Source organism: Phalangium opilio, unplaced genomic scaffold, assembly GCF_054372755.1.
Source record: "Phalangium opilio isolate 3A_F unplaced genomic scaffold, DU_Popi_V2 ptg000209l_1, whole genome shotgun sequence".
Classification (NCBI taxonomy): Eukaryota; Metazoa; Arthropoda; class Arachnida; order Opiliones; family Phalangiidae; genus Phalangium; species Phalangium opilio.
Window position 1 is genome coordinate 1,659,488 of NW_028324217.1, and position 24,283 is coordinate 1,683,770.

The 24,283-nt window shown below is 34.0% G+C and overlaps 2 protein-coding genes and 1 non-coding gene across 3 annotated transcripts; all 3 read left to right on the forward strand.

The window, feature by feature from the left end:
• The first annotated feature begins 599 nt into the window (after window positions 1–599).
• Dgkepsilon (diacylglycerol kinase epsilon) lies at window positions 600–12,105 on the forward strand. The gene is made up of 6 exons (XM_089855502.1): window positions 600–8,656; window positions 8,749–9,750; window positions 9,822–9,935; window positions 10,028–10,230; window positions 10,458–10,569; window positions 11,643–12,105. Exons 1-6 carry the CDS (start codon window positions 8,612–8,614, stop codon window positions 11,760–11,762), a joined length of 1,596 nt encoding a protein of 531 aa, XP_089711628.1. The 5' UTR covers window positions 600–8,611; the 3' UTR covers window positions 11,763–12,105.
• TRNAY-GUA (transfer RNA tyrosine (anticodon GUA)) lies at window positions 7,996–8,085 on the forward strand. The gene is given in 2 exon segments: window positions 7,996–8,032; window positions 8,050–8,085. It is a non-coding gene; the product is annotated as a tRNA-Tyr (tRNA).
• Window positions 12,106–17,219: 5,114 nt separating the features above from the next.
• LOC149618257 (retinol dehydrogenase 7-like) lies at window positions 17,220–23,339 on the forward strand. Its single transcript, XM_089855503.1, has 4 exons — window positions 17,220–17,670; window positions 21,685–21,894; window positions 21,964–22,279; window positions 22,793–23,339. Exons 1-4 carry the CDS (start codon window positions 17,451–17,453, stop codon window positions 23,151–23,153), a joined length of 1,107 nt encoding a protein of 368 aa, XP_089711629.1. The 5' UTR covers window positions 17,220–17,450; the 3' UTR covers window positions 23,154–23,339.
• The last annotated feature ends 944 nt before the right edge of the window (window positions 23,340–24,283 follow it).

The window sequence follows — 24,283 nt, forward strand, 5'->3', positions numbered from 1 at the left end:
AAGGAAGATCAAGCCAGGGAAGTTAAGTTATGCTGTAATATTATTCTTAACTATGGTTTGCCCAAAAATTGGGAAGGGGGAGGAATAGAATGGTAGTGAAAGGGGAGGAGCTAAGGGGACGTGACGTCATTAGTCGAACCAAGAAGTGATATCTAGTTTATTAGGGAGAAGGTATAAGATGCCGAAGTATTAATTCGCGCGTGCCATAGTCCCAGCCAGTCCCCCCTTTCAAAATACAAGGGGGACGTAAAAGGAGGCCCCTGGGCTATTTCGCCACCTCTCCTCAGTCGGAGGAAAATACAAGTAATTTTTTACCTCATTCGCGTCGCGTTGACGTGCACGAGTTTTCAAGAACCAATGAGATGCTGGCTGGTTGTAATTTAGAGGCGGCGGGGATTAACAGTCCGGACAGACTACGTCTACGTTTGGACTGGAGATAAAGAGCTAGATCACAAATGTGCAGGCGAATTTATACTTTCTCCCTAATAAACTATAGATATCACTTCTTGGTCGGACTCAATTGTAATTGGTTCGTCTGTAGCGTAGCCCTTCTTAGCCAATCTGAGCTGATTTCTTTCAGATCAAGCATTATGACGCTCTCTCTTGCCGTGAGGGGGTACCGGTAACCATGGTAACGGGGGGAACGGCATAGTACCGTTTTATGAACAGGGGACTACGTACATTTTGTCTGATTCCAACATCCCCTCTAAGTCCTAGCTTCCTCCTTGGAGATACCGACCATACTTCCCTCGCTTGATCTTCCTGTAAGATACCATACCGAAGGATGCTTACCGCTCAAATCTTGCACCTTCAGTATTCTGGTATAGAACGGAATAAATATTTATGGCTTCGTGTTGATCTTTGGGCATAAATGGCTAATAATTATGGAAATCCCTGAAAGAGAAAGAAAGTGAACGGGGGAATATTGTAGATAAGAGATGGTTGGTTCTATGGGGATGATGATATCACACCCCTCTTTAAAAACCAACACCATTTCTTTATTATTTATTTATTTAATAAGAAATATCTTTTAAAGGTTTTTCTGAAGGGATAATTTTTTTTATTATATTTTTGTAGTTTTGGGAATCGTGTCTTTGCGTGGGAGAGAACTTTTGAAAGACAAAACGGATCTAATTCTTTCTGATATTTTAAATATAAATGTATTTTATTATATAAGGTTTTTGTTGCTCGTCCAATATTATAATTTTGAAAGGTGACCTCTCGTGCAATATTTAGGATTAGGAAAGGTCGCTGGTGCAATATTACGATTTTGAAAGGTCGCTCGTGCAATATTATATTTTTGAAAGGTCGCTCGTGCAATATTATATTTTTGAAAGGTCGCTCGTGCAATATTATATTTTTGAAAGGTCGCTCGTGCAATGTTTTTGTAAGATCAAATGCAATATTTTTTTTTATAATTTTTGAAGGCAGATGGTTTAACTGTTCAACGTTGCAATTTTCTGAACAAACCAAAGAAATTTTACCCAATAATAGCAAATTTATTGACTTAAGATTATGTACTTATGAACCCAATACGTAACCAACCACTTTGCGCATCAACCTAAAATTTTCTCGAGTATGAAACCCTGTAATCGAGTAGAAAAAAATTGTATTCACCTTTTTAATAACAAGGGCGTTACGAATTTTTCTCTTCAACCAAATATTTAAGGTTACGTACCCCTTCCAAAGAGGTTAAAGTTCAGAGGGTTCTTAGAAGTCCGGAGTAAAGGTCAATACGTAGAAATTTACATCAATTAGACGGCCCCCGAGTGGGAGTTAAAATAATGACCCCCGTGACCTCATAAATAACTAAACAATTTGGCTAACGGAGTACAAAGCCTAAAATATGTATTTTAAACTCATTTAAGGGAGTGCCCGGTTATGATTTAAATTTCAAATATTTTTATACTATGTAATTATTTTGGCATTTAATAATATTCAATATGATATATTTTGTTAAGGTTATCGAGGTCAGTTTCAAAATTAAATATTTTTAAGTTCACGGCCTTTGGGTTCAAGTTATAATAAGACCAATTTGACCCCAATGGAAATCATCATGGAGTTTCACGAAAAAAATAATATGAAATTAAGAGGACCTATAAAGAAGATATTAATTTTTGGTAATAAATTAGACATTTTCTGCTTGATAATAGAGAAACAGCAAAAGGGGCGGGGCTTTAGACGGCTCCTCCCATATACATCTACATGATGGAGGATTTTACGAAGAAGAAGGTAAGTGGGGGAATAAATATGATTGGGTAAGCGGAGGTCTGACGTTTTGAAGGAGGGGCTTATCCCTTACTGCCGGGTCTCTATTCAAGAAGAGATACAAACACCTCAGGGGCTTGGGAGGTCACCACCTTCTTGTGTTATTTCCCTAGTATCAAAAAGCGCCGCTAGAGGCAGTGATTGCGAGTTGGCTAGCCTATACCTAAAATGGCCTCCTACCGCCCCTGTGTGTCGGTTTCTCTATAAGTAATTAATGTAAAAGTCTATTAATAAAGTCCATGATTTGGATTTCATTGTACCTTTAAGATTAAACAGGCTTTTTAAAGTTGAACTGAAATAATTAGAAATATATATATTATGTATTTTCCAGGTTCATCCAGGCCGGGAATGGAGTTTCCTTGAAATAAGCAAGCAAGCTGTAATATATTCCTTTTTCTTTCTAGTTCAATTCCTGGTTATCATTTGCTTAGCACGGTTGTAGTATTAGGTTTAGTGACATCAATCTCTCAGTAGGGGTCGTCAAAAACGTACATAGGCGTAATGATTTTCTTTTGCCAAAGCTGCATCCAGCAAATCGTTCAAAAAACGATTTTCAACTTTAGAAGAAAAGAAACAAACTGGATTTTAAAGAGTTTCTCGAATTACTAACAAATTGACAAAGGTCGATTTTCTTCGTATCAATTTTAAATGCGCTAGTCATACTCAAGTATATTACGTGTTGTAGCCCGCTCGTTTTGTTAGCGTTTTAAATAGAATAGGCTTAAGTTTTGGCGGGAAATTGGGCAATTATTATTAAGGCTTGTAAAGATTCTGTTAAGTTAGTTTAAAGTGTTTTAATTTAAAAGAAATGATGTTTAAGCCTAATTTAAGGTTTGGGTTTTGCCGGGAAATTGTGTTAAGCCTAATTGAAGGTAAAATAGGCTTAGGTTTTGGCGGGAAATTCACCTAAGCCTATACTAAGGTGAAATAATCTTGTGTTTTGGCGGGAAATTGACATAAGCTTAATTTAAGGTAAAATAGGATTGGGTTTTGGCGGGAAATTGAGTTAAGCCTAATTTAAGGTATAATAGGCTTGGGTTTTGGCGGGAAATTGAGTTAAGCCTAATTTAAGGTATAATAGGCTTGGGTTTTGGCGGGAAACTCACCTAAGCCTAATATTAGGCCTTTTAAAGAGTCTGGAGTTTGTGTAGACCGTTTTATATGTTCGCTTAAGTCTAATTTAGGATAAAATAGGCTTAGATTTGGGCGAAAAATTGAACTAAGCATAGTTTTTGATCTCGTGAAGATTCTGGAGTTTTTTAAAAGCTGTTTAAGGCTTAGGTTCGGTCGGGAAATTGATCAAAGCCTTATTTTAGACCTTATTAAGAGATTGGAGCTAATTTAGACCGTTAATTAAGCCTAAACTCGAAATAATCATTTTCTATAAGCAAGGTAAGTTTAAATTTCCTCTTTTTTGGGTTTTGGAGAAGAAAGAACGTTAAAATGTTAACCCTAACGTATTCGAAAGTTCATGTACCCAAGAAAGGTTTTGCCTACCTAGACCTATTATTAATTCCGTAACAAAAAAAAGGACTTCCAAAAATAATTTTCGTTTATAAAACCAAAACCGAATGTTTTGCAAGAAAAAAATTGGTTAAAATGTTAGTAAAGGGGGGAAGTATGGAGGGTCTACTCCATACTTTAGTTCTTTTATAACAGAAAAACATCTTTGAAAAAAAAAATTTGAAAAAAGTCGTGAGGATTGGGGTATAAGCCTTGAAACATGGCGCCAAATATCTCCAAGTTGTCTATAAACTATCTCAATACGAAAATTCCAACCTGACCTTATATTTATCCTTACATTTAAACGCCTTATACCGTAATGCATTTTTAAATTGAGATCGACTTTAAGCAAAAAAAGGGTCAACTATTCAAATGGCGCCAAAAACTGAAGATTAGTTTTTTTTTTGTACCGAGTAAAGATTTTTAAAAAATACAAGCCTACGTTTAAAATTTAATACTTTTTTTTATATTATATCTTTAATACACAATGTTGAAAAATTTAGGCTTAAGGACGTTGGTAAAAGTTATACTGTCATAAGTTTATAAGATATGTTCCGTTCCATAAGTTTGTTAATCTCTGGTAACTTAGAAACTGGAGCTTGTAATTTTGAAGTGATTGAAGTAGGGAGGTCATAGATTCAGGGTAAAGCGAGCGACATACGCCTGGTGAGTGGGGCGCTGCTGTCAAATTTGGGTAACTTAGTAAGTTCAGACTAAATAGGACCTAGATGGAACTTGGTCCTAGCTGCAAAATTAACCACCATGCACCGAGTGTAGTTAGGACTTTAATTGACTCGCTTAATTCCGTCGTTCTCCTTCTCGAACTAGTTATCTCGAGTACTGTAAGTCCATCTCAGTAGCATTACGAACTTGTATTGGTAGTGCCATTCATACTTATGGAACGGAACATATCTTATTACTAACTTATGGTGTCATTTATATTTCGAGCCCGGAAAGGTGTCGTCTTTTCTATAGCGTTGGTTGACCGATTGACGTCACTTTTTGTAGGTCTTTGGAATTCGGACCGTTTTTTATTTATTTTTTTTTTAAATTAACGAGTTTGGCGTATTAGGTGATAAAAGGGGTTTTTACGTGGTTGATTTTTACATCAGATTGAAGCCTAATTTGAATATTAAGATTTAGGCCTACCGCGGTATTTTCCCCGTCAAATAACGCGCGTGATTTACAGTTGCTTTTCCCGCCATCAGTATTAAGCCTAATTTGAAAAGTACGATTTAGGCCTAATGCATTATTTTTCCGCCAAATAACGCTCGTGATTTACAGCTACTTTTCCCGCCATTAGTACTAAGCCTAATTTGAATATTAAGATTTAGGCCTACCACGGAATTTTCCCGCCAAATAACGCGCGTGATTTACAGTTACTTTTCCCGCCATTAGTACTAAGCCTAATTTGAAAAATACGATTTAGGCTTAACGATTTGTTATTAGAGTATCTCCTGCGTCATTCAGGTTTGGAATTGAATGATAATTACTGAATCGACACAGAATACTACAAGCTTTTTAGTACATCTGTTGTAGATAGCGCTGTTGCAATTGCACACGTCAGTTAGTAAGGTTACAGTATTAGGCCTAGTATTTTCAAGATGGTTAAACCTATTTTAGTATCCGTGGTTAAAATTTGAGGAATTCGCGATACAGGGTCACCAGACACAAAAACGCATTTTTGAGTAATAGCTATGTTTAAAATGGCGCCGGCCGCTAGCTGCTGTAACCATTTTTTTTTTTCTTATTTAAAAGAAAAGTCATCAGAAAGATATTTGAGAGAAGGTTCTTTTTTCTCTTCTCTGCAGTTTAACCTTCGAAGTAAAAAATACGGAAGCAATTTGAAAAATCTAAATGTCTTTATTTTAACAGAGGTTGTAATTTGAATCATAAGTTTATAAGATATGTTCCCTTCCATAAGTTTGTTAATCTCTGGTAACTTCGAAACTGGAGCTTGTAATTTTGAAGTGATTGAAGTAGGGAGGTCATAGATTCAGGGGTAAAGCGACATACGCCTGGTGAGTATGGCGCTGCTGTCAAATTTGGGTAACTTAGTAAGTTCAGACTAGATAGGACCTAGATGGAATGGAACTTGGTCCTGAACGCAAAATTAATTAACCACCACCAACCGAGTGTAGTTAGGACTTCAATTGACTCGCTTAATTCCGTCGTTCTCCTTCTCGAACTAGTTATCTCGAGTACTGTAAGTCCATCTCTCAGTAGCATTACGAACTTGTTCTGGAAGTGTCATACTTATCACTTATAAACTTATGTTTGAATCATTCAGAATTTGAAATTGCTACTTAAGTTAATTAATATTATTGCAATGTTAAACTTTAGTTTAATTTGCTTCTGGTATAAGGGAATAAGTTACACACTTAAACTTCGGGTTAATTTGCTTCCGACGTTTAAATTGTGAGCCCAAACATAAATAATTTATTAGTGGCTAGAAAATTTAATTTATTTTCTTTTTAAAATTTATAGCTTTCAGAGACTTTTCAAAATAAACCCAGTTTAATTAAATTTAAAAGCATTAAATTAAATAACTATATACGCTTATAGTTAAAAGATATACAGGGTGTTCCACCCAAAAAGGGAGCTTGGTAATTATAGGACCGAAGTATGGGTACACACTGTTTAAACCAACGTTCTCGATTTTTTCCCTAATTGCAAGGAACTAGGCCGAAAACGCTTCCCAAGAAAATCAAAAAATTAAATAGAAAACCAGATATCTCCATAATATTGAAATTCCTTTTTTAATATCTCCGGTTGTAAATAAGAGAGCTTCTTGGACATCGAGAATCTAATAGAGCAAAATGTCCTCTTTAAACCAGGGAGCACAAATCTTTTGTGCTCACTGGGGTACATGAGTGGGATGCGTGGGAAATCAACTGAATTTTGAGTGAATCGATGAAATGTTAAATGTAACTTCTTCTATGACCAGCCCTTAGATTTTGATTGAGCCCCACAATGAATGCATGCACCCCCTAACCCACAAGTTATCATCATGAACATTGGAACACGTGTTTATTATTGGAAGACCCCCTTCATTAAAAATTAGCAATAATTCAGTCCTAGCATCAAACCTTTTTGGAACACCCTGTACTTGAATGAAATTTGACCAAGTCAAATGTGCAATAACATATTCGTTTTATTTATTGATGCATTTTTAATAACATATTTTTTACTAAACAACCGAAATAAAAGTTAATACGAAAATAATTGCACTGCAATCGCCATTATTTCTTTCAGGAATACATACAGCTACTGAGAATCATTGTGCCACCATATCACTTATTAATTTTCATGCGGGTTTTGTGGGTATTCCGGGCATGGGAACTTACCATCCGTCACGCCTATTAATAATTCTGATGGCGTCTTTCTAACTGTTCTTTCATTGGTTAAAGTTAAATTATTGATTATTTATTTATTTATTAACGATTAGTCTTAGCTGTTCCCACAATATCCTCGCCTAATTATTTCTGTTAGCTGTATTCATTCCTGATATGAACCATCAATATTAAACCCTAAAACAGGCCATATAACTAACGTAGATTCACATTTACTTTAAATAAATTAAATTTTATTGTTAAGCCTTAACTGCTCAAACACAACAACATAAACAATTTAAAATAAATTGTTTTCGGTGTAATTTAACGTAGCCTGAAGGACCCTTAGTGAGCACTAAGTTTTTCTTTGAATTTTGGAATAATCTTCACTGAAAAGGTTTTTGAACCAAGGCTTAAAGGTTTTTAATTTTTTTTTTATTATTATTATATTGTTTTTAAATATGAGTTACTATTTTTTATTTAACGCTCATAGGGGGCAATTTTCCTGGTGACAAAATTGTTATTAACAATCATTAAATATTCAGCGTTATAGTGGAAATATGTAGAAATGTTGGCGCCTGTCCAAGGCCTGCCCAGGTTACAGGGTATATCACTATTATTATTATGACGATATGTAATTAGTGATATATTCCAAAAGTTCATTTTTCTAAGAATTATTATTTAACTCTCTAGCATTTATGGGTTTGGTTTAATTATTAGTTTTTTTACAAAGTAAAAATGTATGTCCTCTAAGCTATTAAAATAGCAGATGACAAATGTATTTCATAGAATAGAAGTTATTATTTAATTATGGGAGGTATTCGACTTCCACAGTAGTAATTATGTACTTCTGAATTTTTGCGATTTAAAATTTAACGGCTCTGATTCTCAACCGTCGATAGCTCAGTTGGTAGAGCGGAGGACTGTAGAGGCATTTACTGTTGAAATCCTTAGGTCGCTGGTTCAAATCCGGCTCGACGGAAAACTATTTTGATTAATTACACATTTGAGAAATAATTGTGAATTTCTATGAATATAAGCCTATTTTGTTTATCAAGAAAGATTTGGCCTATTTTTTGAACTTCAAAAGCGTTTTATATTCTTCCATACTATAGCGCCATCTAGTACAGGTACGTTCAACTTTATTCTGCATTAACAAAACAATAAATAAATGAATATTAAGATAAGAATACAACTTAAACATAATATACTAAAACATGAATAATTAGTAAATGAAAATTCATTTAAATTCGTGATTTATCCGGGTTATGTAATTTAATTATACTTCTGAAGACACGCGTATTTATTTACAGTGGTAATTTTCTTAACTCAATGCTTATTTGCAGCCCTGTTTCATTTCATTAAAAATTTAGTGTCGTCTGCTTCACCAATTTTCAAAATCTGATCTAATCGATAAATTTCTTTGCATAATTTAAGGCCTTTAATCATAATTATTGTTTAAAAATGAGTTAAAATTTTTATCTAAACGATTAACAACGATAATCGACATGATTTTATCGAATTTAACGTGGGAAGTTGTCCCAACATGTCAAGTAAGTCCAATAATAATTTTGACTAGCCAAGGCTTAGCGAACTAAATCAAGGTAATTAGAGCGTTTTTGTCAATTAATCGTGTTAATTACAGTTCAGTTTCTACGCTGGTGCGGCGATGATTGTAACGCTAGTACTATGGCGAATGTGTCGTCGTCAAAAATACTTCGTAGTTCCTATCCGCGACATTAGTAAAGGCCATCACTGGTACACAATTGATATCCTATCACACACAGCGTATTGCAGTGTCTGCGAATCTCTCGTTGTTGACGGTTGGTACTGCGACTCGTGCAATATTTGCAGCGACAATTCATGCATTAAAGTCGCGGATAAAACAATATACTGCAAATCATTATGCGGAACTGGAAACAGTATGAAACATCATTGGATTAAAGGTAACCTTCCAAATGAATCTATTTGCGATGTTTGCGAAAAGGAGTGCGGATTACAAAACGGTCTATGCGATTTGAGATGTTGTTGGTGCCAACGAACAATTCATACAAGTTGCCAACCCATGATCGCGGAAGTTTGCGACTTTGGACGTTTTAGGGCCTTTATAATACCACCATATTGCGTTAAAATGAAGATGTTAGGTTGGAAAGGTCGGAGACATCACGTGGTGGGTGAAGTTAAAGCCCCCGTTTTCGATCCTTGGACTCCGTTAGTCGTTATCGCGAATCGTAAAAGCGGCAACAACGACGGTGATTTGATCTTACGCGCATTTAGAGGCATTTTAAACCCAGCGCAAGTTATAGATCTCGCTGATTTACCACCGGAGAGTGGATTAGAATGGGCCCGTTTAATACCTCATCATAAATGCAAGGTTTTAGTCGCGGGTGGTGACGGTACTGTCGGTTGGGTGCTGTCCGCAATTGAGAAATTAAAGTTGCAACCTCACCCGGAAGTCGGGATTTTACCACTTGGAACCGGGAATGATTTAGCGAGAGTTATGGGATGGGGAGAAGGACATTCTTGCGAGGATTTTGACGCGATTGAAACATTGGATCATATTTTGAGGGCGAATCCGGTTCATTTGGATCGTTGGAAGATTCATTTTAGTCATTCGAGGCATTTAGGAATTCGTAAACCGTCTAAAGTAATTATTTATCGTAATTAGAATTAATTCTGAGTGGAATTATTAACTTTATTTGACTATTACTATTAAAGGACATCTTTATGGTTAATTACGCGTCTGTTGGAGTTGACGCTCTAGTTGCTTTAAATTTCCATCAAACTCGCCAATCTAAATTTTACATTTTTAGCAGTCGTATATTTAATAAGGTACTTTGATTAATTAATTTAATTTCAGTAATTAACATTAATTTATTTTTCATCTTTAATAGCAAATCATTAATTAATTAATTTAATTTCAGTTTTTATACATGCATTATGGAACTAAAAATTTCTTGGAAAGGCAGTGCAAAAATTTGCACGAAAAAATGGATGTTTTTATTGATGAACAAAAAATTACGCTACCGGAAGTCGAAGCAGTTGTGGTGTTAAACATTCCCAGTTGGGGAGCCGGAGTTCGACCATGGACACAAAACGCAGCTGGAAAAAATATTCCTATTCAAAGGTATGGAAAAATTAAAAAAAAAAAAAAAAAAGTTCTTAAGCCTTGGTCTAAAAATAGCCAAGGCTTAACGAAAAAGGGGCGTAAAACGGTGACTTTTAAAGATATTGGGGAATTGTTTTCAGTGTTTAATAGGCCAAATTGACCTCTATCTATAGACAATAATGTCTTCTGTCTAATAATAATAAAATATTCTAATATTTATCCCGTTTTAATTTGTTTTCCATCAGTTTTGACGACGGTTTACTGGAGGTGATTGGAGTCTATTCAACATTTCACATAGCTCAGCTACAAATTGGACTATCTGAACCACTTAGAATTGGACAGGGACGCCATGTTAGGGTGAGTCACAAATCTTTATGTTCTTGGCATGATTATTTGCTTGTTTTCTTGGCAAAAAGCCTTTTTGAAAACGCACGTGGTCGAAAGCATTTTAAAAATGGCGCCAATTTATTAGAAACTAGATGGCGGCAGTTGATCAAGTTTTTATTTTGTTAGTTGCGCAATAGTGTTGCTAGTTTTAACACAAAATCCCCTTTTTGAAAAAGCACGTGGTTGAAAGCATTTTAAAAAATGGCGCCAAGCTATTAAGAACTAGATGGCGACTGTTGCTCACGTTTTTATATTGTTAGTTACGCAATAGTGTTGCTAGTTTTAACACAAATCCCCTTTTTTGAAGACCCACGTGGTCGAAAGCATTTTAAAAATGGCGCCAATTTATTAAGAACTAGATGGCGACTGTTGCTCAAGTTTTTATATTGTTAGTTGCGCAATAGTGTTGCTAGTTTTAACACAAATCCCCTTTTTGAAAACGCACGTGGTCGAAAGCATTTTAAAAATGGCGCCAATTTACTAGAAACTAGATGGCGACTGTTGCTCACGTTTTTATACTGTTAGTTGCGCAATAGTGGTGCTAATTTTAACACAGTTTTGTCACATGCGCTGCAGCATTTTAAATATGGTGCCAATTAACTAGAAACTAGATGGCGACTGTTGTTCTTGATTTTAGTTCATTAGTTATTAATTAGTGGCGCTCATTAGTTTTTTGCAAGTAAATGTTTTCCTATTCTGTTTGGGATTTTTGGAATTTTTGTAACAGCATGGCGTCGGGAAAACAAAAGTTTTCAAAACCTCTAGATATCAAAATCAAAATGGCTTTATAAAAGTTAATCTTGGTAGAATCATAAGTTTATAAGAGATTTGTTCCATAAGTACGACACTACCTATAGAAGTTCGTAATATTAGAGATGGACTTACAGCTCAAACTAGTTCGAGAATGACAAGTTTATAACCAGTGACAAACTTATCATGGAACGTTTCTTATAAACTTATGCTTAAATGTAGAAACGTGGTTGTAGAATCTCTCAACAAAGGCTTAGCTTGAAATAGGTTTCCATTGTTGAAACATATTTCAGATTCAGTTGAAAGAACGACTTCCCGTTCAAGTTGACGGTGAACCATGGGAACAAACCGCTTGCACTATGTTTTTCTCTTATCAGGGACAAGCTACTATGCTATTTAATCAGGCCAATTAAAATTAATTATAATACAATTAAAAAAGAAAAACACAAAATTTTAAGTATTTATTAACGTATTAAAATTGAGCTCAAAATCCGTGTCAAAACAAACAAATTAACACATAAATAACAGCGAAAATCTTTTAAGAACATTTTAAACAATTATAATCTCGCTTAATTTATTTTATCTGTGATTTTATTAATTTTAAATTGCATAATTAGATCTAAATTGAAAATTAAATATTTATCAAGAGTTTTTATATATATAAATTTAATTTACAAAATTAATGGACCGTTAATCTCGCCACAAATTAATGTAATTATTTTACATTATTGTACTAATGTACTTTTTATTTAATATATTAAAATTCACATCTAATAGCAATTAAGTCAAATATTTAAGTGCGTTGGCCTATGACGTCACGAAGTATTAACTTAGTGAATTAGTACTAACTAATTATTCTTATTTATACTTTTATTAAAAGGGGGAAATTAAGATTAGGTTTTTGTTCAAATTAACTAAGCATATCGTTTTTATATTTTTACAACCAAGCGTAGAAAATATTCTGCTTTATTTCATAGCCTATTTAAGTTTAATAAAAAGGCTTATTAACAAATTAGTTTTAATTTCATATCAAATTTTCCGTATTAGATTTCCTAGGCCTATGCCCTATACGTTTTTAACAGAAATATATAGGCTTACTGGACTCTATTCTAGAGAGGTTAAGTACCCTTAATATCTCCGAAGTTCAAGTCAAAAATTGAAACGTCAAACGGCAAGTTAGCATGTGAAACCAAGAAGTGATATCTATTTTATTAGGGAGAAGGTGTAAGATGCCGAAGTATTAATTCGCGCGTGCCATAGTCCCAGCCAGTCCCCCTTTCAAAATACAAGGGGGGATGGGAGTAAAAGGTGGCCACCGCCCGGGCTATTTCGCCAGCTCTCCTCAGTCGGAGGAAAATACAAGTAATTTTTTACCTCATTCGCGTTGCCGCGCTGACGTGCACGAGTTTTCAAGAACCAATGAGATGCTGGCTGGTTGTAATTTAGAGGCGGGCGGCGGGGATTAACAGTCCGGACAGGCTACGTCTACGTTTGGACTGGAGATAAAGAGCTAGATTATAAATGTGCAGGCGAATTTATACCTTCTCCCTAGTAAAGTAGATATCACTTCTTGGTGAAACGCCGTGAAAATAAATCGTTGATAAGATTGATGGTAAGTAAGGAATTTTTGTGACCTAGGTGGTCCTTTGGTCCAAAGGGGGAAGGGTCTTTCGTTTGTCCCTTGCTATTTATTTTTCCCTTTCTTTTGGATATACGGGGTTGGGAATGACAATAGTTTTTTAGAGGTTAAAGGTAACCTTACTTACCATAGGCGCGCAAGCGTCTATGTTAATACATTTCAATTTGAAACATTTATAACGATAGCAAATTTTGAACTTTGTACTATAATTATTAAAGTACAGTTATTCTCAAGTATGAATTGAATTCAATGAAGATTATAATTAGTATTTTATTTTAATCGCATCGCAATTATTATATTGTTATAACTATTCCGTACTTTGGTATCCGGTTCAACTTTGGTACGAGTCTTAACTTAATCGCGTCCTGATCTTAATTAAATTTTAAGTGTACTCAATAAAAAATTAACAGTATATAGCATAAGTTTATAAGATATAAGTATTACACTACCTATACCTCGTAATGTTAGAGACTTTGAGAGCGGAACGACTGAAGCAAGAATTGGAAGTCCTACACTCGGTGGTGGTTAATTAATTTTGCAGGACCAAGTTCCATCTAGGTCCTATTTAGTGACAAACTTATGTAACATATCTTATGAACTTATATTCATATAATTAACGGTACTTCAATCTTATCTTATAAACTTGAATGATCTTTTTCTCAAGCATTTCCTAAGTCTAAAATCATGATATTATTATCATTGCTATATTATTTATACGCCCATCTAAGCCTTGGCGAACCCAAAACCAACTCTTCCCGGGTTTCGGCACCATTTTAAGATATTTTTTTTCTTAATTAAAACCGCCCTGAAGAGAACTGAATTTTCGGAATATCAAATAATTTTTAGCCTAAATTCAAAGAAGCGCATGAATATGTAACAATGTACAGGAAAAGGGTGGTTCGGATTAACAGAAAATTATAGAGGTGACACACGGAATCCTGGTACTTTAGTAACTTTAGTAAGTTTGCGAATACTTGAAACACATTGACGTCGAAAAGGAAAGGATATGATACAAGCCCCTCCCACATTTATTTATAAAATTTGCAATAATAATTCCACGTGTTTCCTCTATAATTTTAATAAATAAATATTAGAGAATATGACAGAATTACGCCTTCGCTGTAGGTTAATAATTTTCGAATCTGAACCCCGATGCATTATGGGTTAGAGTACATTATTTTAAATGAAGATTGATTAAGTTTAAATATAAATCCCAGTTTCTTTTAAAAAAAAAAATCAATTCAATACGCGAGAAAATTTAATATTTCACAATAGATTTTGGGTTTGAATATCTTTGTTTTATAAAGAATAAAGACGCCCGAATTTAAGATAAGAAAATCCCAAAAAAATACCTTAAACCCTTGAGCTATAGATATCATAAATAACTTTAGTAGAAAAATGTCATAACACAGCGGGATGTCAATGACAAAAACTAAATATTGATTAAAACCAAACCACGTTAAATCTAGGCCTACAACTTTCTATTTAACAAAACTTTAACTTTGAAAATAGACAAAAAATTACAGAAAATATTTGACCCCAAAAATGAATATTAAATAATTAAAATAATTAATTTAATGCCATATATTTAAATAAATCTTACTAAAAATATTAAAAATAACTTTGGGAAAATAAAAAATCAACGGAGCGTTAAATTGAAATATTATCATAAACAAATCTGTAATGAGGCAATTAACACAGTATCTTCCCTAATTAACCCCACTAATTAAGTCATTCATTCGTAACTGTGTATATATACGCCTCTAAAAATAAATTCACTTCGCCCCAGAAATTTCTAAACTACATTTTCGAAAAACTTGTATTATATTTAGGCCTAAAAACACGTCTTTTTTTTTTTTTTTTTTTTTTTAGTTTTTAAAGGGAGTATGTATTATTATTTGAATGTGTTTTTTGGGGTAAATAATTAAGGTTTTTTCACATTCCCTTTAAACGTATTTATATTTTGTTCTACAATATATATTAACCTCAAAAACTGAACTATATTTAGAGATACAAAGCTGAGTTTGAAGAGAAAAAAAATGTGTTTTAATATTGAGGTGAATCTACTCGAGTCGAGACTCGAGAGCGGGTTACAGGTACGCGCATTTCAAATTGAATGGATTCAATTTTTTCTATATTTAAGTTTTTTCTGTTTGTTTAGATATTTTAGGATTTTAATATGAACACGTTTGATTCGTCAATCATTCTCCAGGGTTTATTGAACGATGAAAATAGGCTTGATTTAGGCCTAGTAACGAACGGTTAATATTTTAGGGAATATGTGTAGGTGTGCGTAGGATTTAAAGGAGTATGTATGAATGTAGAATTAGTGTACGTTATGTTGGGTTTACTGGGGAAGTTGTTGAGGAAAGTTGGGTTTATTGGGGAAAATGTCGAGGAAAGTTGAGTTTATTGGGGGAATTGTTAAGGAAGGTTTGGGTTTGTTGGGGAAATTGTTGAGGAAGGTTTGGGTTTGTTGGGGAAATTGTTGAGGAAGGTTTGGGTTTGTTGGGGAAATTGTTGAGGAAAGTTGGGTTTATTGGGGAAATTGTTGCCAAAACTAGGATTTATATGGAAAATTGTTACAAAAGCTAGGATTCATAGGGACAATTGTTGGAAAAGCTAGGATTCATAGGGACAATTGTTGGAAAAACTAGGATTTATAGGGAAAATTGTTGCAAAAACTAGGATATATAGGGAAAACCGTTGCCGAAACTAGGATTTACATAGAGAATTGTTTCAAAAACTAGGATTTATAGGGAAAATTGTTGCAAAAACTAGGATATATAGGGAAAACCGTTGCCGAAACTAGGATTTACATAGAGAATTGTTTCAAAAACTAGGATTTATAGGGAAAATTGTTACAAAAGTACGATTTTGTAGCGAAAATTGTTGCAGAATTCAGGATTTGCAGATAAAATCATTTGGTAAAGTACGATTTCCTGGTAAAATCCTTATAAAAAAAAAAGGATTTGTAAGTGAAATATTTTGCGAAATTTAAAATTGGATATGATAATTTGGGTGATGAAATTTATTATATTAATTTATAATTCGGTACAAGGAGAGGAAGTATTGCATTGTACTTAAAAATTATTTAAAATATTCAAAAAAAATTATAACCTTGATTGGAGAAAAAAAAATAAAATACAAATTAGAAATATGTTTTTCGAAAACAACTTTTCAGCAACGCGATAGAAATTGAAATTAAATTTCTCTTCCTTTGGCGTTAACTATAATTTGAAATGGGAATGCATTGATAGAATCCTTTCATTAAAGTTTGGCCGCTTGAATTTTTTTTTCCTCGAAAATGATTCATTCAAATTTATAATAGAGGAAAAGTTATGACAATGAAACAACGTTTGTCCTTGAAATTCTTTACTGAAAAGTCACAAGACTCGCAACATATAATAAGCTAAATAAATAATATACGGTAATTGTATATACATTAAAACTAAACAAAGGAATTAGCTAAATCAAAATGTACGTAGGGGGACTGTAGAGTAGATAAAACGTAACTGTAGTGTAGATAAAACGTAAATAACATAACCGTAGATGCGCGACTATCTCTTTACACGAAATAACAGTGGAAACAGAAAAACGGGATCATATTCTAGATATAATTTACTACTATCTCTTTAAATATGTCTTATATCTGTTAATTTACGTTAAATTTAATGAAAAACAAGTTAATTTACGTATAATTTAATGAAAAACAAGATAATTTACGTATAATTTAATGAAAAACAAGATAATTTACGTAAAATGTAATGAAAAACAAGTGGATTTACGTCGAATTTAATGAAAAACAAGTTAATTTAAGACGAATTTAATGAAAAACAAGTTAATTTAAGTCGAATTAAACCCAACCCAGTTAATTTAAGCTGAATTAACCAAAAAAACCAGCTAATTTGAGTCGAATTGACCAAAAAAGAGTTAATTAAACCCAAAACCAAGTAATTTTGAGTCGAATTAACCAAAAACCCAGTTAATTTAAGTCAAATTAAACCCAAACCAGTTCGTTTAAAAACCCTAAATATTAATTTAACGTTCAAAAAGTAAATAAATAAGAACATGATCACATGTTAATGCAAAAATACACACAAAGAGGGGAGGGGGTGAAATACTTGCCTACCCCCCGGGGATTTTCGTCAGCCCCGTTCTTCTGCTATAGAAGTATAGATAAACAGAATTCCTAAATTCTAAACTTGGAAACATCGGTGAGAGAGAGCAAGCTCCAAGCCTCCAATGCTTTCCCTTCTCCTATCCTGTCAAATTCCTCCCGATCCCAACCCAAGTCGTTACTACCAGAGCACATCGACGCTTCTGAAAACTCCATTTCATTATTATAGAGTTAGTTGTGCTTGCTGATAGTTCATACATCATTTTAAGTCGTCAATCGTAAAAAGTGTTATTAAGTTTTTATTTTTGTTTTGTTAAGTATTAAAGTTTTTAAGGCTTCGACATGATTAACATGATCATGACAACGTGGTGGTTACATTATTCGGCTTTAGTCGTGTTTTTAGTCGCTGTTGTTCGTGCAATGCCATGGATTGCTTATTTGGTTTATGAACTTGGATTTTATTTTATGTTATCGCATACCGCAGTTTTATTGGCTTTTTACACCAGGACTAAGTTAGCAGGACGAAAAACTAATCCAGAGAAGAAGGCAGTGTTAATTACTGGTAAGTTCAATTTTTAATTATGTTTCATTTTTTATTTATTGGTTTTATTAGGGGGTTTATTAATTATTAATTCATTCATTAAAATTAATGGTTGGTTGGTACTCGTTTATTTATTGGTATTCATTGTCTTGACGTTTTGGGTTGGGATTTTTTTATGTTCGCCGGCGTTAGACGTTCGCGTTTATTTGATTTGAAAGAACGTGGACGTGTAGGTAGGACTTCGGGGGATTCTTTTGGGTTTTGATTTAAATTATTTTAATTTTTTTATGAAGATTCAAGAATTGGTTTTGCGCGTGAATTAGTTTTGTAACTATTTCTCGTGAAAAATTAGTAGTTAAGCGTGACAAAAATGTTTGATGTCTCGTGGAAATTGGTTTTTCACGTGAAAAATGTTAAAGTTCTCGTGAGAAATTAATTTTTCACGTGAAAAATGTTCAAGTTCTCGCCCAAACATTGTTTAGTTAGAAAACCTAAATTTCTCTTTAAAATTTCAAAAATTGGTTTTAAAGCGTCAAAAACATTCTCAGCGCAGTGTTGTCAGGCCCTTTGTGAGCATAGAGAGAATTCTCTCTGTTGTGAGTCAAGTTGGTCAAGTGCTATCCTTTGTCCTCGCAGTCGCTTGACTCACCAACGGCCTGACAACACTGTGACAATGGCAAAATCCCCCGTTATTGGAAAATACCTATAAATTTCTGATGAAAACTGTCAAAAACTTGAAATTTTTTGAATAAAATCGCTTTAAAACGTCAAAACCTATCAGAAAAATTTATGTTTGTTGTCAAAAGGTAAGTACATCCTATTCTTAAATTGACCCTATTTAAATTTGTCAAAATTTCAAAACACGTTAGGAAATTAATCATTAAAATGACAACATGCTCCCCGAGTCACCCGTAATAGTCCATGAGAAATATGTTCTACTTTTAACCCGGCAAAAAGAAAAAAAATATTTCGAAATTTCTTTTCTTAATTTAAAGTTGATTTCAAAGCATTTAACCTTATTAATGTATTAAAGCCAAGGATAGCTTAATAACAAGTACCGTAATCTCCCTTAAAACAGTTGTGCAAACAATAATTGTTAGCATAAGTTTATAAGTGATATGTTCCGTTCCATAAGTATGAATGGCACTAGCAATACAAGTTCGTAATGCTACTGAGATGGACTTACAGTACACGGGATAACTAGTTCGAGAAGGAGAACGACGGAATTAAGCGAGTCTGCAATTGAAGTCCTAACTACACTCGGTGCAAGTGGTTAATTAATTTTGCAGCTAGGTCCAAGTTCCATCTAGGTCCTATTTAGTCTGAACTTACTAAGTTACACAAATTTGACAGCAGCGCCATACTCACCAGGCGTATGTCGCTTTACCCTGAATCTATGACCTCCCTACTTCAACGACTTCAAAATTACAAGCTCCAGTTTCTAAGTTACCAGAATTTACAAACTTATATGGAACATATCTTATGAGCTTATGTTGTTATAGTTGTTCTTATTTTAACTGTACGAGTATTCGACGTAAAACTGCTGTAGTATTTAAGACACCGGTAGCAGTGTTGGGAATGGGAACGAACCAAGCCACTCAAAGGCTATAATCTATTAAAACGGTATTCCCGGGTTTCTGATGGGGTTCAAAAACATTATTTTTAAAATCAGCTATGGCCGTGTTGTTATACAATGAATTGGCCCCAAAATAACAAATATATAACTTTTAAATCGGGTTATATGTTTTATAAATTATGTGGTTTATTTTTTGGCTAACAATAGCTCTTTTTGCAAAAACCCTATGACATACTTGCCCCGTAAACCGAAATAATAATCTAAGTTCACACGGGATTTTTTATAGATTCGTATTTTTTAAATTTAATTGGTTTTTTTTAAATAAATTTTCGTTGTGGCATTAAATAAGGTTTAATTTTTTTTTCTTAGTGTTTGGCCTAATTCTCTGGTGAAAAATAGACCAATTTAGGCCAAATTTTAAAGCTTGGGTTTAATTTTGGGATGCTTTTAGGTTTTGAAAAGGTACAATTTCTAGTTACCCAATGAAAAATAGATGAAAATAGGTCAATTTAGGCCAAATTTTAGAGCTTAGGGCTAATTTTGGGATTTTTTAGGTTATAAAAAGATACAATTTCGAGTTACCTAATAAAAAATAGATGAAAATAGGCCAAGTTTTAGAGATTAGGGCTAATTTTGGAATATAAAGATGCAATATCCAATTCTCCCAAAGAAAAATAGATGAAATTAGGCCCGATTTAGGCTTAGTAATAAACGGGCTAATTTTGGGACAAATTTTAGGTTATGAAAAGATACAATATCCGGTTACCTAATAAAAAATAGATGAAAATAGGCCAATTTTAGAGCTTGGGGTTAATTTTGCGATATTTTTAAGCTTTAAAAAGATGCAATTTCCAATTCCCATAAGAAAAATAGATTAAATTAGGCCCGATTTAGGCTTAGTAAAATAAATTTCGAAAGCGTATATTAAATTTTAATAGTTAAAATACGCAATAACACCTCTTTTTCCTTTCGCAATATAGAAAATATTACTTAGATAATATTTATTTTAGCAGGGGAAAAAATGCCGGTATAATAAAACGGGATGTCCTTAAGGGATGTGAATTAACCATCAAGGTTTTATCATAGATTAAGTTTACATTTACGCCTCGCTGTGTTTCTATTCAATCTATCATTAACATTAATTTGCTTTAATTATAATAGGCTTAGGCACTCATTTATTTCGTAATTTGCATTATAAACAGTTATTTTTTGCCCTAATATTAAAACCTAACCGTCTCTAGCAGTAGCAGAAGTCAATGACTTCTACGGAAGCCTCTTGATGTAAAAAAAAGATGCGGAAACCATTTGGTTCTTTACATCATGGGGGATTTTTCGTTTCAGAGGTACCGTAAGGTAGCTAGAGGGTAAAGTTGTTTAGTAGTTTCACGGCCATGGTTACTAATACCTCAGAGTATAAGTAACACCTTAAAAATAAGTAAGAACATAAGATATGTTCCGTTCCATAAGTTTGTAAATTCTGGTATAACTTAGAAACTTGAGCTTTGTAATTTTGAAGTGATTGAAGTAGGGAGGTCATAGATTCAGGGTAAAGCGAGCGACATACGCCTGGTGAGTATGGCGCTGATGTCAAATTTGGGTAACTTAGTAAGTTCAGACTAAATAGGACCTGGATGGAACTTGGTCCTAACTGCAAAATTAATTAACCACCACCAACCGAGTGTAGTTAGGACTTCAATTGACTCGCTTAATTCCGTCGTTCTCCTTCTCGAACTATAGTTATCTCGAGTACTGTAAGTCCATCTCAGTAGCATTAGTTACGAACTTGTATTGGTAGTGCCATAAGTTTATAAGATATGTTCCAAAAGTATGTCACTACCCATACTTCGTAATGTTAGAGGCTTAATGAGAGCTAGTCCAAGAACGACGTGAGAATTGACTACACTCGGTTTTGCAGTCCATCCTCCTCTTTAGTCTGTACTAAGCCTTTGACAAGGCCTCACTACGCGTCGCTTTACAAGAATCTATGACGTTTCACCTACGTCACTTCATGACAAGCTCTCATTAACGAGTGACACACTTATGGAACATATCTTATAAACTTATGGTAGTGCCCATTACAAGCTTACTTAATTTATTGTCATACTTATGGTTGTATGTTATTTATGCTAAAAGAAATGTTGGAAGTAAGTAAGCTGGGTCATGGACTAAAGGTTTTTAAGTTGAAGAATGTTTTTCCGGTTTATTCGCATTATAATAAATGCCAGTTTACTAGACCAGGTGTAAATAAATTCAGACACTTTTATGACAGATGCGATTTTCTGAAGATGTTTTTATATTAACGTGATTTGTTTTCGTCAGGGAAACTTTGATAATCTAAAATTTAAATAAGCATTATCGTTGGTGTTATAGTTCAAGACCTATAAAGGGTCATAGAGGTCAAAAACAACCTTTTTATTGGGTCAAATTACTCTAAAAAAACATTATTATCATTTTTTTAGGTTGTGATTCGGGATTTGGTCATGTTCTATGCAGACGATTGGACAAATTAGGATACAACGTTTTTGCTGGTTGTTTATTCCCTGATGGCGATGGTGCCATATCTCTGCGTGCTGAATGCAGTAATGTTGAAGTACTTAGATTGGACATAACAAATGACGAGGATGTACAGAGAACAGTTAAAGAGGTCACCGCGAAACTAAACGGAATGGGTAAGTACCCCATCATTTTCTGACCATTACTTCTATTGTTAATTTATTTATTTATTTATTGTTTTCTAGATTTATGGGCCGTTGTTAACAACGCCGGGGTTCCGTGTCTTTCCGAGGTGGAATGGTGTTCAATGGCCACTTATAAACGCGTCCTGGAGGTTAATCTATTTGGAATGGTCCGTGTTACAAGAGCCTTCCTGCCTCTGGTTCGCGCCTGTAAAGGACGTATCGTCAACGTGAACAGCGGCCTTGGTCGCTTGAATGTCCCTAGTGTCTCGGCTTATTGTATGTCAAAACACGCCTCGGTTGCATTCACAGAGTGTTTACGAATGGAAATGAGACGTTGGGGGGTCAAGGTTTGCGGCATCGAACCCTGGTTCTACAGGTAAGCCTTGGTCAAAAATATTACTCGTTAGGCTTACGATAATTAAGGGTCATTTGCAGCACTTTACACACGTAATTAACCCTTTGTTTTTCGCTAATTATACTCTTAATGACCTTATTATTGATTAGCTTTAAACGCCGTGCAATTAGGGGTTTAGGGACGAAATAAAAATAAGGATGATCATTTTTAATACAAAGGCTTAAGTTTTGATAGTAGATGTGTTAAGCCTAATTCTTATTATAGCACGAGGTTCTTTGAGAAGCAAAAAACGCGCGCTGAAAGATCACGTGGTGTCGCGATTGCTAATTAGGGCAGGAAATAAAAATAAAGATGAACATATTTTAGGACAAAGGCTTAACTTTTCAAAGTTATGTGTTAAGCCTAATGCTTACAGCACGAGGTTTTTTAAGAAACAAAAAACGCGCGCGCTGGAAGATCACGTGGTGTCGCGATTACTAATGGGTTAATTGTTATTTATTTTAAGTTTACTAAATGATTTTGATGTTATTTAAGAACCAACATGACTGTTGTTGACAACTGCCTTTCAACCGCTCATAAAAACTGGGAAATTTTGTCCGCGGACGTTAAAGAAGCTTATGGTACGACATATTTCTACGGATACGTCGAACGCATTAAGCATTTCTTGATCAGATCAAGTCGCCCTAACACCATGGAAGTTGTCGAATGCATGGAAGACGCCGTGACCTCGACTGACCCTAGTGAGGTTTACGCGCCACGTGGTTTTCTCGACAGAGTGAAATTAGGCTTAGCGAGATTGGCACCCGAACCAGCGCGAGATATCTTTATAGAACTCGATCTGGACTACAATAATTTGAAGCCAGAATTGATTAGAAAATCTGAGAAATTGCTCTAGGCCTAACCATTCATTTTTAAATATAATTTTCACGCATTTTTTTTTATAAATCACATTATCGGGTATTTTGGGGATCTTTGTTTTTAATTATCTTTTTTTAAAAAAACGTCATTTTGAACGAGTGTAAATAACAATCAATATCATGTACAAAAATAATTATTTTTCTATAAATAATTTTAAAATTTCCATTCTTGTTTTATTGTAATTATTATTAATCATAAGCTTATTGTTAATTGCTTGAATCCCAAGCTGTAAGACACGTGACTACTCCGGGGGAAGAAGCAACACTACTAGGCCTAATTCAAAATTTAGCTCTCTAGACATTACCACACATAATGGAATGAGACAATCATAATTTTACACCAAAAACCCATCTTTACCTATTTTTGTTACTATTATAAATATTTATTACCTTTCTAAATCTTTTGGTGATCTGAAGAAAGAATTGTGCCAATTATTTCTTGAATTGTCGCGATTTTTAATAGCACAACGTTGCTTGATAATGTTTAAAGGGCCCGCCATAAAATCCTGCTTATTTCCGGCCCCGTGAAGCCCTAATATGTGTCGTCTGCTTACATCAGTCTGAGTCTGCCATAGATGGGCACTATCATATCATTTGATAGTTTTACCACTTGATACGATAGAAAACTAAATCTGCCCCTATCAAAGTATCAATTTTGATAGTTATTTTCGAGAAAAATTTGAATTATAATGATCGATTGAGTTTGATAGCTTAGAAAGTGCACTCGAAGTTGATATGATTCATTGATTCGTTGAAATCTTCTAGAGAAAAATATCGATTCTCAACGTGATCTGGCTACTAACCCCATCTTTTAGAAATCATAAAAAATGATAGGCATTATTCCTTGAGAAATAAATTGATTCTTTGAGTGAGTTTATTTGGCGACATCTGTTTTCTGATTTCATTTTAAAAAATTATGTGCTAATCTTTGATAGGCAATTTTGATAGTTATGAAAATTTCTGGAAAGATAAGTCGTTTTTTGAATGATATCGAAGTTTTTAATATATTTGAACGTTAGCAAGTGTAGGTTTATTCTATAAGAAGATTCTGTACTTGGTGGTCGTTATAACCCTCTCAAACAAATAAATAAAAATAAAATAAACGATG